Source organism: Aedes albopictus, chromosome 2 (assembly GCF_035046485.1).
Source record: "Aedes albopictus strain Foshan chromosome 2, AalbF5, whole genome shotgun sequence".
NCBI lineage: Eukaryota > Metazoa > Arthropoda > Insecta > Diptera > Culicidae > Aedes > Aedes albopictus.
The window spans coordinates 202,567,731-202,581,496 of NC_085137.1; the positions used below are offsets into that span (position 1 = coordinate 202,567,731).

Consider the following 13,766-nt stretch of genomic DNA (forward strand, 5'->3'; position numbering starts at 1 on the left):
TTAAAACCCATGTTAAAACCTGTCCAATTTGCAGATCCTTTGAAAAAGGCACAATATATGTGACCGAAACGTCAGGTGTTGAACCAATATCCGTTTATGATAACATAGAGACTGGAAGCCGAAAATCCCCGCTTTCTTAAGAAAGTCATCATTCCAAGGATGCCAGCCGTGCACACCGTGTGTAGGCAAACTACCAAACAACTGTTTGAATATTTTAAAGCTTTATGTGCGGCGTAACAGTTGCAATAATTTATGAATGTGTGCGGCATAGGAGGTTCTCCCACTTTTTTGCCGCTTCCGGCTGGTGTTTCCTTTGGGTCGCCACATTCCTCGCCTCACTTTTTTTTTTCTCTCACTCCGGGGTTTGAATGCATCGGAACATCGCACACCATGCCCCGTCGCCGTCGTCGTCGTCGTCAGCACGCTGGCTGTTTGCCGTCAGACTCGATGAGCAAACGACGACGCTCCTTTCCACGGGTCCAGAGACGCCAGATGTACGGAACTGTTCTGGATTGTACAGATTTAAGGATTTTCGTACAAATTTGATAGAGAGTGCTGAAAAGCGGGAAGAAACTTCACCACCACCCCGTTCAGGTGTTCATCGAAGAATTGTTTCCACCTTTCAATCACATCACTTTCGTCCGATGGGGGTTCGCCTCGCATTACCCAGCTAAATTATTAGCTATCACGCTATTTCCTGGTCATTCAAACAAACCTTGTCATACAAATTCTCTGCAAAAGGAAAAAAAAACTCTGGCATCCCTGACCGTGTCAGAGCCTGGCGCTGACTGCCACATGGCGAGAGAAAGTTTATAGTCTATAATAATGGAAAGCTTTATTTCATGGAGAAACAATTCACGTGCGGTGCATGGATTTAGAGCCGACCCGTGTGGCCAATGTTCGCGCTGACGGCCGGCGGCGGCAACGTGGCGCAGTGCCTTTTCTTTTCGCGCGCTTCAAACTCGACCTCCCGGACTTGTAGTGCCTCTTCTTCCTAGTATAAACTGCAGCCACCCGCCACACTTCTGCTAGGGAAAGGCAATATTGTTTGCGTGTTACATGAAAAATGAATTTTGCCTACATTAGGCCGTGTGTCACTTGCGATGCTTTGCGGCTGTCGGAATCCATTTCCGGTACCGGGGTGATGCGCGCTGCTCCACGGGTGATGGCGTTGCATGTTAACGAGCTAACTTGATTTTCGGTATTGTTTGTTTATGAGAACATCACCTCGGAAGACGATTCGCGTGGAACATAATGTTGTTCTATGGAATATTCAGAAAATTACCTGGTAAAGGTTGTAAATTGATTATATCGATGAAGATGGGAATGAACTTTGTGACATGCAAACATTAGAAAATTGCATTAGCGCCAAATAATATAATTACTGCATTTGAATTTATACAGATTAGATTTCAAATAATGAACAGTTTTCTGTGACGGAAAGCCGTATCAAACCAAATTTTCGTAAATCCAGTCAGTCAGATCTATACGATTTCATCTCTAAGCGATGAGATAATCTGCTCAACGGACACTCGAATGGCCCAGCTCCAGTAAGGGTTGGGTTGGGGACCATCTCCTACAAGCAAAGTAGAAGACAGGACTACACCTCCGACCCGCTAAACACATTCCTATTGATAATGATTAACCTGGGCTTGTTAGGGAAATATCTGTAAATAAAAAAAAATCGAGTCAAGTACAAGACACTGAAGACGACCTTACAGTTGAGGTCGAAATACGTATCTGTCCAAGGATGCAAATTCTTAGTGGAATTCAAAGGAACAGTACTTAACGCGATTTTCTTTTTATTTTCATTCCTATTTCCGTCAAACTCTACGTCCCTCTGGAACCACCAAGAAGGCATTGCTTCACAGAGGGGTCTGCGTAGCTTGCAGCAACGAACATCGATGATTCGCTTTGGGGAGTCCACCAGCCAACTGCACAGCAAGTATAAAGAACTGATACTGCATGCAACGCGATTTATCTTGCCCTGGCCCTTACCGGGGACCCCGTTCTAACTGCGGGCTCGGATCCAACCCAGTAGACTGACGCTACAACAGCAACGCTACCAGGATAGATTTGGACCGCAGGGTACCGGTATGACCTACGAAGCCGACTCTAAACCTCTTGTATAGTGTCTGAGCCAGCCATTCTCCCTGAAGTTCCAAGACGATTTTCGTGATAGCCAATGAAATGGAGTCCAACCAAAGCGTCTTGAGTGTGCACATCCTCTGGACAAGATTGTTCGGAGTTGTGTCCTCTCCGCATGTGGTTGCGGTCATGCATTTTGCGAAAACGCGGGCACATGAACAAAACGTGTTCCGCTGTTTCCTCTAAACCAGCACAAAACAGACTTCGGGAGAACCCGCATGACCGAAATGATATAGATACTGTCGGAAGCAACCATGGCCCGAAAGTCAGGTGGAATATTACTTCCCTATGATGTCTGTTAACCCAACTATCTACCCTCGGGATCAACCTATAGGTCCACCTTCCTTTGATAGAACTGTCCTACGCGCGCTGCCATTTGACCATGGGGGCCGTCCTGACAGTCTTGCTTATGTCTCTTATGCCGCGAATTTCGAAGTACTCTATGTTCATGTCCTTCCTGATACGAATGCCGATAGGCACCTTACCTGTGATGACGCAGAGCGACACGGTACGGTACGTGCTCGCCACGCTCTGGTACATCAGCCTACATCTAAGTACTTTCCAGCTTGGGGCAGCAGGGACGAAAGTCCGCCTGACGCAAAACCCCCCCCCCCCCCCCCCGGTGCGAGTCAGCCGCGTAGTCGCCGGCTAAGAATAGGACTACTAACCCCAATTCAAGGTGTCAAGCGACCCGTGCTGAGGAATGAGTGATCGAGGGGGTGAAAAAGATGCTCGATCTTTAACGGAGCCTGTGGGATACCTGGGCACCCCCCACAGTAAGCTGTCCCTTAACGCGTTAATGCAGGGCTATGGCGTGGTGGACATTCTTTCCCGTGCTACTCAATATCTAGGTGGAAATAGTGGTGGGATCAACCCCTTCGCAAGAAGCGGGTTGATGAGATCTCCGACAAGGAGAAGTGAGGAGATAGGTGCTGGGAGTTGCGTACGCAGCTCAAGCGTGGGTGCTCCAGTCCACTTCCCGGCAAGCCAGCCGGTGGAGGTTATGGACGGAGCGTGGTTGTTGAGGGCCGTCAACCAAAGGGCGGTCCGCAATAGAGGTGGCTGAGCAGCAGCTTAGCAAAATCATCGACTTTGCGTCCACTAAGTCGAACATAAGCAAGGACCTGAAAACGGCCTTGCTTCGACTTAGGGCGTCGATCGACGATGCCAAGCAGGAGCACGCGGCACTCGCGTTGCTGACTGCTGCAGTAGCGGAGCCTGCAATTGAGAAAGTGCCGAAGTTTACCCAAACGGAAGCCTTCTCCTTCGCAGGAAGTCCGAATCAGGCGGAAGCGACTGCTCGCGACAAACGTGGCAAGCAATCGCAGGAGCGGGCGAGGCAACCGTCAGGCGAGGAGCTGTCTGGCGGTGCCCGCAAGGCCAGGCGAATCATTACCCCGAAAGTCGGTAATAATGCCGGAAGGTCGGACCCCAGCCAGGGTTCCCGGAAAGCTGGGAAGGGTGGGCCTGAAAAGGCTGGCCCGTCCCGGAACGATGGGAACAAGGGGTTGCGACCGCTGGTGGGCCCTCAACAGCCACAGAGCAGGGCGTTCCAAGGGGAGGACTCCCCTTGGACGAAAGTAGAGCGGAAGAGGAAGAAGAAGGCGAATCCGCAGGTCAGATAGTAGCGAAGGACGCCAAGCCAAAGCGTAGGAGGGCAGGCGCCAAGCGCGAGAAAGGCGACGCGATCGTCATCAAGATGGAACAGTCCAAGTACTCGGACATCTTGAAGATGATGCGAAGCGACGCCAAGCTTGAGGGTCTTGGAGCCGACGTACGCAGTATTAGACGTACTCGTACGGGCGAGATGATCCTGGAGCTGAAGCGCCAGAAGGAGCACAAGGGCGCCGCCTATAAAAGGCTGGCAGAAGAGGTCCTTGGTGAGGGTGTGCAGGTGAGGGCTCTGACACATGAGGCGACTCTGAAGGTCAAGGTCATTGATGAGATCACCGAAGTGGAAGAGCTCGTCACGGCACTGCGGCAACAGTGCGATGTGCAGGCCGCCGCAGCCGTTAAGCTACGGAGAGGGCCAGCAGGGACACAGATAGCTTTGGTTCAGCTACCTGTGGCGGACGTCAAAAAGTCCGTTAAAGTAGAGAGCATAAAGGTGGGTTGGTGTGTATATCACCTGACATTCCACGAGCCACCAGAGGTTTGCTTCAGGTGTCTGGAACCAGGACACAAGTCGCCGGACTGCAAAGGCCCCGACAGGCGCAAACTGTGCAGATGCGGCGCTGAAGGTCATAAGGCCCAAAGCTGCACGAGTCCGCCCATCTACATGATCTGTACCGGGAAATCCTCGAACAACAGACATCCGATGGGTGGTCCATGGCGCCCGGCCTCCAAGAAAGCCGCAGTGAACAACAAATCACAGTGCAGGTAACGCAGTTGAACCTGAACCACTGTGATGCGGCTCAGCAACTACTTTGTCAGGCGGTTTCTGAGTGGGAGACGGATATCGCCATCATATCGGACCCATACCGAGTACCCGCCGGCAACGACAACTGGGTCGCGGATGGGACCAGAAAAATGGCGGCGATATGGACAACGGGTAAATACCCCGTCCAGGAGTTGGTGTCTACTACCTATGAGGGCTTCGTGGTCGCCAAAGTAAACGGGGTCTTCTTCTGTAGCTGTTATGCGCCTCCGCTGTGGCCGATCGAGCAGTTCACGCAAATGCTGGACCGCTTAACGACCGTGCTAACAGGGCGAAGGCCGGTGGTAATAGCGGGTGACTTTAATGCCTGGGCCGTGGAATGGGGAAGCCGTTTCACGAACCAGCGGGGTCAGATCCTGCTAGAAACACTGGCCATCTTAGATGTCGACTTGGCTAATGTCGGTACCAAGAGTACCTTTAGTCGAAACGGAGCGGAATCAATTATTGACGTGACCTTTTGTAGTCCTGGCCTAACAAGTACCGTAAAACGGGGTATCTTTGATAATGCGGGCAACTTTGATAGTGCGACAGGCATTGTATGATTTATCTTATAATTATGATTCCTTCAATCAGTTAAGAAAAAGGCAAGCGTTAATCAATTCTATACATATGAAAGTTCATCTTAGACGTATTTTCATTAAAACCTAGTTTAAATACAACTTTTTGGACAAAAAATAAAAATTGGTAATATTTTTGTCATTTGTCAACCCCTTCAAACAATCTGCTATACGCCTTCGTTACAACTATTTTTTCAATGAATGGATTCTTATTCTCGTTATAATCATCATAGTAGATTCCAAATCTGGCTTTGAATCTCTTAACGAAGTTTGTTTTTACGAAATGGAAGCAATTTTATAAATTGTGACATAAATCTCCATACATTGATAAACGCCTAAAAGTATGCATTGACCTTGTAATATCATGTAGATAAATCTGTGTTGTTCAAAATTTGTTAATAAAACATTAAAAAACAACCCAAAAAATAAGAGAATTCACCATGAATAGCATGTAATCATATGTTGATGTACCGTTAAACATAAATTTTACAAAGATGATAATTTTTGATAGCTAAATCCACTGTGTTTTTCACTCAGTACTCCACAAACACATTTTTATATGTAAAATTCAGTAAAAACCAATGTTTTGATATAAAAATTCTATCTGATATATTCCACAAGGCTTCTCTCATCATGTTCATACTCCTAAGATTTCAATCTGTGATTATTTTTTAAGATTTGATGTGTTTTTCAGGGCATTATCAAAGTTACCCCAAAATGAAAATCTGATTCTCGCTCATATGGAAAACTATAAAAGTCCCCCAAAATATTTCAGATTATCGAATCTTTCAATTTCAATTGATAAATGATACCCCAGTTCTTGTTTTAAAAATATAAAACTCGGGGAAATACTGTTACATGAAAAAATATTAAGAAAAATCGCTGAAAAACTATCAAAGTTACCCCATTTTACGGTAGTTCGAACTGGAGAGTAGATGATGGCTACACTCACAGCGACCACCTGGCGGTTCGCTACAGTATCGACTACAACAACAGCAGACCGCGGATAGAAGAAGACGCGGCTAGGCCAAGGCCAAGCCCTCGCAGGTGGAAGACATCACTTCAACGAAGGGGTGTTTAGGGAGGCGCTCCGCCGTGAACGAAACTTAATCGGTTTAGACGGCGACAAGCTGGTAGCGGTGCTCTCACGTGCGTGTGATGCGACCATGCCTAGGCGAGTCCACCCTAGAAATGGGAGGCCACCAGCTTACTGGTGGACCGACGCGATTGAGGACCTGCGCCGCGCCTGCCTACGGGCTAGGCGGCGGATGCAGCGAGCACGATCAGAGGAAGAGCGAAACGAACGGCGGGTGGTGTTCGCCGCTGCAAAAGCCGCGCTTAAGACCGAGATAAGAGCAAGCAAAAAGGCCTGCTTTGAGGCTCTCTGTCAGAGTGCCAATTCGAACCCGTGGGGTGACGCCTACAGGATCGTTATGGCCAAGACGAGAGGTGTGATGGCTCCTACAGTGCAATCTCCAGAGATGTTGGAGGGGATCATTAGAGGACTTTTTCCGCGTCATGATCCTAGTCCTTGGCCTCCTTTCGTAGGACAGCCGGGGACTGGGGCTGGCGATGAGGAGAGAGTCACCGATGCTTGTTAAGAAAATGTTTGTGCTTTCGTTATACAAAGTTGAGCCCATACTTTCTGGGACACCCTATATATCGTGTGGCATGCATGAAGATACTACTCTACGTCTAAGGAAGTCAAGTAAATTTTCATAACAAAACCGATTCCTGGACCGATCGGGAATTGAACCCGTTATCCTTAGCATGATCGTGCTGATTAGTCGTGCGCTTACCATAACGGCCACATCGGCTATTTTCATCCAACTCAAAACTAAGGAACGAAGCGCTGTTTGTTTAGTTACTTTTTTCTTGTATATTTTCATAGTAGCCAACACGAATGAAAACAAAAAAAAAACAGAATCAATCGGTGTTGTATTTGTTTTTGAATACGATGAATTTGGGAATGTAAGATTACTAATGGCACTGACATCGTATGTCATGCCTTATCGAGTTGAACACGGTTTTCATCACGCTGTGCAACAACCATTCCAAGGATTCCAAGCCTCATTGACAGGGACGAATTCTCATTATTCTCCACTGTAAAGTTTTCCAATTGAAATACACAGCAAAAAAGACGAAAACACCAACTATGTGTTTCCACCTGAACACCACCAGAAAGAAATCAGAACGAAGCAAGTGAAGCGGGAAAAAACGCCCAACTTGTCGGCACGCTGTACGTTGCTGCCAGTTATTGTGCAGAAGTTTTATTCTTATCCAACTGTGCGCCTCCGCTCTCTGTGTGGGAGGAAACCCAGTTTTGGTTGGCTTTGTCAGTCCCTTCAATCCATGGATGTGTACGGTGGAAGCCACTGTCGCAGAGTTTCTCTACCAATGGTTAACCTTTAAAAGTTTATAATTTTTTTTTGTTTTTCAAAAAAAAAATCCTAAAAAATCTAAAAACAAACATTTTAATTAGAAGGGCTTTATTTGTTTTTCAATTGTAAGTGCATTGTTTCTGTGAGAAAAGTGTATGGTGATATAACTAATTTCCTGTTAACTTCATTAAACTTCATTATTTTGAGAATGTTCCGTCAGAAGCTGCTTAGAACGCTACTAAAGAATCCTTATGTCAACTTCAAATACGTATAGGGCTCCCATCTAGTTGGCATAGAAAATCAGGACATTTCATGTATTTTGACGAATATGAGTAAAACTCATCAAATTTGTTATGAAATTTTGACCAAAACTAGCCAAAAATTAGGACGTTGTCGAAACTCGATTCGCAATCAGTTGAAAAAGAGAAGCGTTTTCAACTGTAATGTTGCAACACGTCTGTTGCTCTCAGCTTTACCCGATTGACTCAAACCAAGTTCACCGATCGCGGCATAATTAGTCGGATGCCGAATCGCCACTCGATTGTCTTCGGGACTCTTTCACGCATTCTTTCCCTCTCTAATCTTTCACGAGCGAATGACAGTTGTCGTCTCCGCTGGGAAAGTCTACATTCAATGAGAGTATATTACTCTCATTGGTCTACATTAGTTCAAAACTCTGGAGCAACATTTGAAAAGTGCCTAAGAGCAAAATGTAAACAAGTGTTTTATAGCAAATATGTATAAAATAAATCTTCTAGTTTAGCTTAAATAATAACAAAGAAAACCATTAAAACTATGTTTAAAATGAAAGTTTTGAAAGGGCCTATATCAAAAATAAATCATTGATAGTGTTCATGTAAAAGTGCCCCAGGGCATAAATCAACAAGTTACGCATTCTCCGATAAGTGTGTTGAGCCTTTTCATTTTTCAGCAGTCCCTAGAGCAGTCCTGTCTAAATACGCATCTCCATCAACAACAAAGGACGGTTTCTAACTTGTTGTTTATCTAAAAACGCAAAACCGCGCTTCGATAAATGGATTTGTTGCTTCGGAAGTGTTTCTATTGATTACAAGATTCTTGCATCGTAAAAACTCTGCATATTGTTACTTGAATTTTCGATTTGATTTCAGAAGCTGCCGAATTAGTATTGAGCCAGCAGAGCGGAGAGACTTCTTCCGTATCGTTTTCCGTATGTGCTACACTAACTGTGGCTTGCTACGAGGAAGTTGGAGCCGATGATGGAGCTGATCTGAGCTTTTCTTCCGTTTCGATTCACGAATGTTCTGGTCAGGTGGCATCGAAATTAGGATCCGCGGCTGAACTCTTGATGCTAAGAGATCAATCGAGAGCCGATTCCACCACCTGTCAATCGGAAATACCAAACGATACACTGTCACCATTATTCCGCAATGTTTTCTCATCTACGCCAAGATCAATTCCACTCCAACGTTAGACTTTATTTTATTATTTATTTAGTTAACATCAAATTCATGATAATACTGAATCAACAATTTGCCGCCATAATACTCGGTTTGCAGCTGCAGCTCTCCAGCGTCGGTCACGCCCAACACTCGCCAGATCACGCTCGACCTGGTCCGCCCATCGTGCTCTCTGCGCTCCACGCCTTCTTGTACCAACCGGATGGTTAGCAAACACCAACTTTGCAGGGTTGTTGTCCGGCATTCTTGCAACATGCCCTGCCCACCGTATCCTTCCGGCTTTGGCTACCTTCTGGATGCTGGGTTCGCCATAAAGTACAGCGAGCTCGTGGTTCATCCTTCTCCGCCACACACCGTTCTCCTGCACGCCGCCGAAGATCGTCCTTAGCACCCGTCGCTCGAAAACTCCGAGTGCTTGCATGTCCTCCTCGAGCATCGTCCACGTCTCGTGCCCGTAGAGAACCACCGGTCTTATTAACGCCTTGTACATGGTACATTTGGTGCGGGGGTGAATCTTTTTTGACCGCAGTTTCTTCTGGAGCCCATAATAGGCACGACTTCCACTGATGATGCGCCTTCGTATTTCACGGCTCACGTTATTGTCAGCCGTTAGCAAGGAACCGAGGTAGACGAATTCTTCTACCACCTCGAAAGTATCCCCGTCTATCGTAACATCGCTGCCAAGGCTTGTCCTGTCTCGCTCAGTCCCACCTACCAGCATGTACTTTGTCTTAGCCGCATTCACCACCAGTCCGACCTTTGCTGCTTCACGTTTCAGGCGGGTGTACTGTTCTGCCACCGTTCCAAATGTTCTGGCTATAATATCCATGTCATCCGCAAAACAGACAAATTGGCTGGATTTCGTGAAGATCGTACATCGGATGTTGAGCCCGACTCGTCGCATAACACCTTCCAGGGCGATGTTGAATAGTAGGCAGGAAAGTCCATCACCTTGTCGTAGTCCCCGTCGAGATTCAAATGAACTGGATAGTTCACCCGAAATCCTTACGCTGTTCTGCACACCGTCCATCGTTGCTCTTATCAGTCTAGTCAGCTTCCCGGGAAAGCTGTTCTCGTCCATAATTTTCCATAGCTCTGTGCGGTCGATACTGTCGTATGCCGCTTTGAAGTCGATGAACAGGTGATGCGTTGGGACCTGGTATTCACGGCATTTCTGGAGGATTTGCCGTACGGTGAAGATCTGGTCCGTTGTCGACCGGCCGTCGATGAAACCGGCTTGGTAACTTCCCACGAACTCATTTACTTTAGGTGAAAGACGACGGAAGATGATCTGGGATAGCACTTTGTAGGCGGCATTCAAAATGGTGATCGCTCGAAAGTTCTCACACATTAACTTGTCGCCTTTCTTGTGGATGGGACAGATTATCCCTTCCTTCCACTCCTCCGGTAGCTGTTCGGTTTCCCAGATCTTGACTACTAACTGGTGCAGACAGGTGGCCAACTTTTCCGGGCCCATCTTGATGAGTTCTGCTGCGATACCGTCCTTACCAGCCGCTTTGTTGTTTTTGAGCTGGTGGATGGCATCCTTAACTTCCCTCAGCGTGGGAGTTGGTTCGTTCCCGTCCTCTGCTGCACCAACATAGTCATTTCCTCCGCTCCCTTGGTCCTCCGTGCCTACATTCTCTTCGCCATTCAGGTGCTCGTCGAAGTGCTGCTTCCACCTTTCGATCACCTCACGTTTGTCCGTCAGGAGGCTCCCGTCCTTATCCCTGCAGATTTCGGCTTGCGGCACGTAGCCTTTGCGGGATGCGTTGAGCTTCTGGTAGAACTTGCGTGTTTCCTGTGAACGGCACAGCAGTTCCATTTCCTCGCACTCCGCTTCTTCCAGGCGGCGCTTTTTCTCCCGGAAGAGACGGGTCTGCTGCTTCCGCTTCTGTCTGTATCGCTCCACATTCTGTCGGGTTCCATGCTGCAGCATTACCGCCCGCGCTGCATCCTTCTCCTCCAGAACCGCTCTGCACTCCTCGTCGAACCAATCGTTTCGTCGACTCCGTTCTACGTACCCGATAGTGCTCTCAGCTGCGTTGTTGATGGCTGCTTTGATTGTACTCCAGCAGTCCTCTAGAGGGGCCACATCGAGCACACCCTCGTCCGGCAACGCTGCCTCGAGATTCTGCGCGTATGCGGTGGCGACATTCGGTTGCTTCAGTCGCTCTAGATCGTACCGGGGCGGCCGCCGGTAATGTACGTTGTTAACAACGGAGAGTTTTGGGCGCAGTTTAACCATCACCAGGTAGTGATCGGAGTCGATATTAGCGCCACGATAGGTCCTGACGTCGATAATGTCGGAGAAGTGCCGTCCATCAATCAGAACGTGGTCGATTTGCGATTCCGTTTGTTGTGGTGATCTCCAGGTGTAACGATACGGGAGGCTGTGCTGGAAGAAGGTGCTACGAATGGCCATGTTCTTGGAGGCGGCGAAATCGATGAGGCGTAGGCCATTTTCGTTCGTCAGCTGGTGGGCGCTGAACTTTCCAATCGTCGGTCTGAATTCCTCCTCCTGGCCTACCTGAGCGTTTAGATCCCCTATGATGATCTTGACGTCGTGGTTTGGGCAGCGGTCGTACTCGCGTTCGAGCTGCGCGTAAAATGCGTCTTTGTCATCATCAGTGCTTCCGGAGTGAGGGCTGTGCACGTTTATTATGCTAATGTTGAAGAATCGGCCCTTGATCCTCAACCTGCACATTCTTTCGTCGATCGGCCACCAACCGATCACGCGCCTCTGCATGTCGCCCATCACTATAAAAGCTGTTCCCAGCTCACGTGTGTTGCCGCAACTCTGGTAGATGGTATGATTACCTCTAAACGTTCGCACCATAGATCCTGTCCAACACACCTCCTGCAGCGCTACGATTCCGAACCCGCGGTCCTTCAGTATATCGGCGAGTATGCGGTTGCTCCCGATGAAGTTGAGAGATCTGCAGTTCCACGTACCGAGCTTCCAATCGCAAGTCCCTTTTCGTCGCTGTGGTCGTCGCCATTGGTATCGGTTCGCATTCTTCTCTTGTTGATTTTCCGGTGCTAGTCTTTTTTACGGATGGCTCGCAGGGCCTGACACCAACCCACTAACCCAGGGAGCTGGGCTTACCTTCCCGGAAGCTACGGGTTCTGCATTGGCATTTCCTCCAACTACAGTGCTAAATAGCTAGGCTCGACTTTACTTCCGTTAAATCTATCGATTGTGGACGAGAAGGAATCTCCATTAGATTTATCGATTCATTCGATCGATAAGGATCTTGATGCTCCTCTGAATCTGGTAGTCAAGCCAGTCACCACTAATGAGGCGTCAACAGGAACCTCTGCTCGAAGCATGTTTCAAACGCCACTTAACCTTGCTTCTGGGAGAAAAGCTGTCGAAATTTTTACTGGAGAGCTGGAGAGCAACCGAAAACACATGCAGAACATCACTTCCAATCGGATCCAAAATCGAGCAACGCACGACGTTCGATGAGCGAAAGTAACCTCAAGCTTCATGACACAGTGCCATTAGGAGTAAAGACGGCTGATCTTGCAATCCATCTTTTTGAAGGTAAACCGCTGTCAAACGTGCTGGACGGTGATTTTTCTGGATCGAAAGCTGAACCACCTGCAACAAAAAGACAGTGCCGTGAAATCGAACAGACCGGAAACAATGATTACGACGAGGACAGCGATGATGACGGTGAAGGGGAAGCTGAGCTGTTGAACGAATTTTCCATCATGGAATATTTCGAACCATACCGTATTGAAACTGTGAATTTCGAGTCCGACTGTGAAGATGCACCAGGTATATTGTACTTTCTGCTCTAGGTAGTAAGGACGGATATAGAATAATAGATATTTGTTCTAGAATGCCCTACCGTTGATTCTGATGCAGAGAATGCTGTTTCGAGATCGATTCCGGGCAACGATTTGGGATTCAAGGAGCTGAATGACATTAACATCGTCAAGAAAAGAAAATGTACTGCAAGCTACAATACTGTGAAAAACAAGGTGCTTAAGGTAAAGGGTGAGGAGTATACTCGGTCCAACGGGAAAAAAGTTCCTGCTCGAAGAGTTAAATCAGCCTGTTTTTGCGCGAAACGCCAGTGCCACACGAAGGTCACTCAAGAGATACAAGAGCAACTTTTAAAAAATTTTCTGATGTTAACATTTTCCGCGCAAAATCAGTTTTTATCGAACCATATGACGATTTCTCCGGTCAAGTATCACCGAGTACGTGTTTGAAAGACTCTATTTGGGTTTCAAAACTAATTTTTTTATATTCATGTTTTTAGGTTTTCAATTCTAAACGAACATTTTCGCACAAGTATTTTCTCCCCGCCATCGGAGGAAATATTCTGGTTTGCAAAGGTATGTTCTGCGCAACATTCGACGTTACAAACAAAAAGAAGAGGGTTCTGGCTACCAAAAAGTGCTAAAAAATCCGGCATAAGTCTTGATGAAGGACGGATGACAAATTCCTCACATAATCGCCTAAGCGATGAGGACAAAAAGAGAGTTGAAGATCATATCAAATCGTTTTCACTTCACACCTTCCACTATGGTCAGTGTTGGTAAAAACTCAATTTCTCAAATCTCGTGGTTGAGTTGTTTCACGCGCGATTCTTGACTCGCCAAACTCACCGCCGAAAAAATCATGCATGAGTTGACTCATGATTTCACTCATTTCTTTGTTTCTTGGTGTTCTTATTATTTACATCACAGCTTTAGGATTATGATAGAACAAAAGCAAATCTAGCGTACAACAACATTGAATGCCGTTCAAATTGATTTGGATTCGTTTCACAAGTGAACGAGATTT

General features: G+C 47.1%; 1 protein-coding gene across 1 annotated transcript; it reads left to right on the top strand.

Moving 5' to 3' along the window:
- Positions 1-12,362: 12,362 nt before the first annotated feature.
- On the top strand, positions 12,363-13,346 carry LOC115261675 (uncharacterized). The gene is made up of 2 exons (XM_029863564.2): positions 12,363-12,749; positions 12,813-13,346. Exons 1-2 carry the CDS (start codon positions 12,431-12,433, stop codon positions 13,187-13,189), a joined length of 696 nt encoding a protein of 231 aa, XP_029719424.2. The 5' UTR covers positions 12,363-12,430; the 3' UTR covers positions 13,190-13,346.
- The last annotated feature ends 420 nt before the right edge of the window (positions 13,347-13,766 follow it).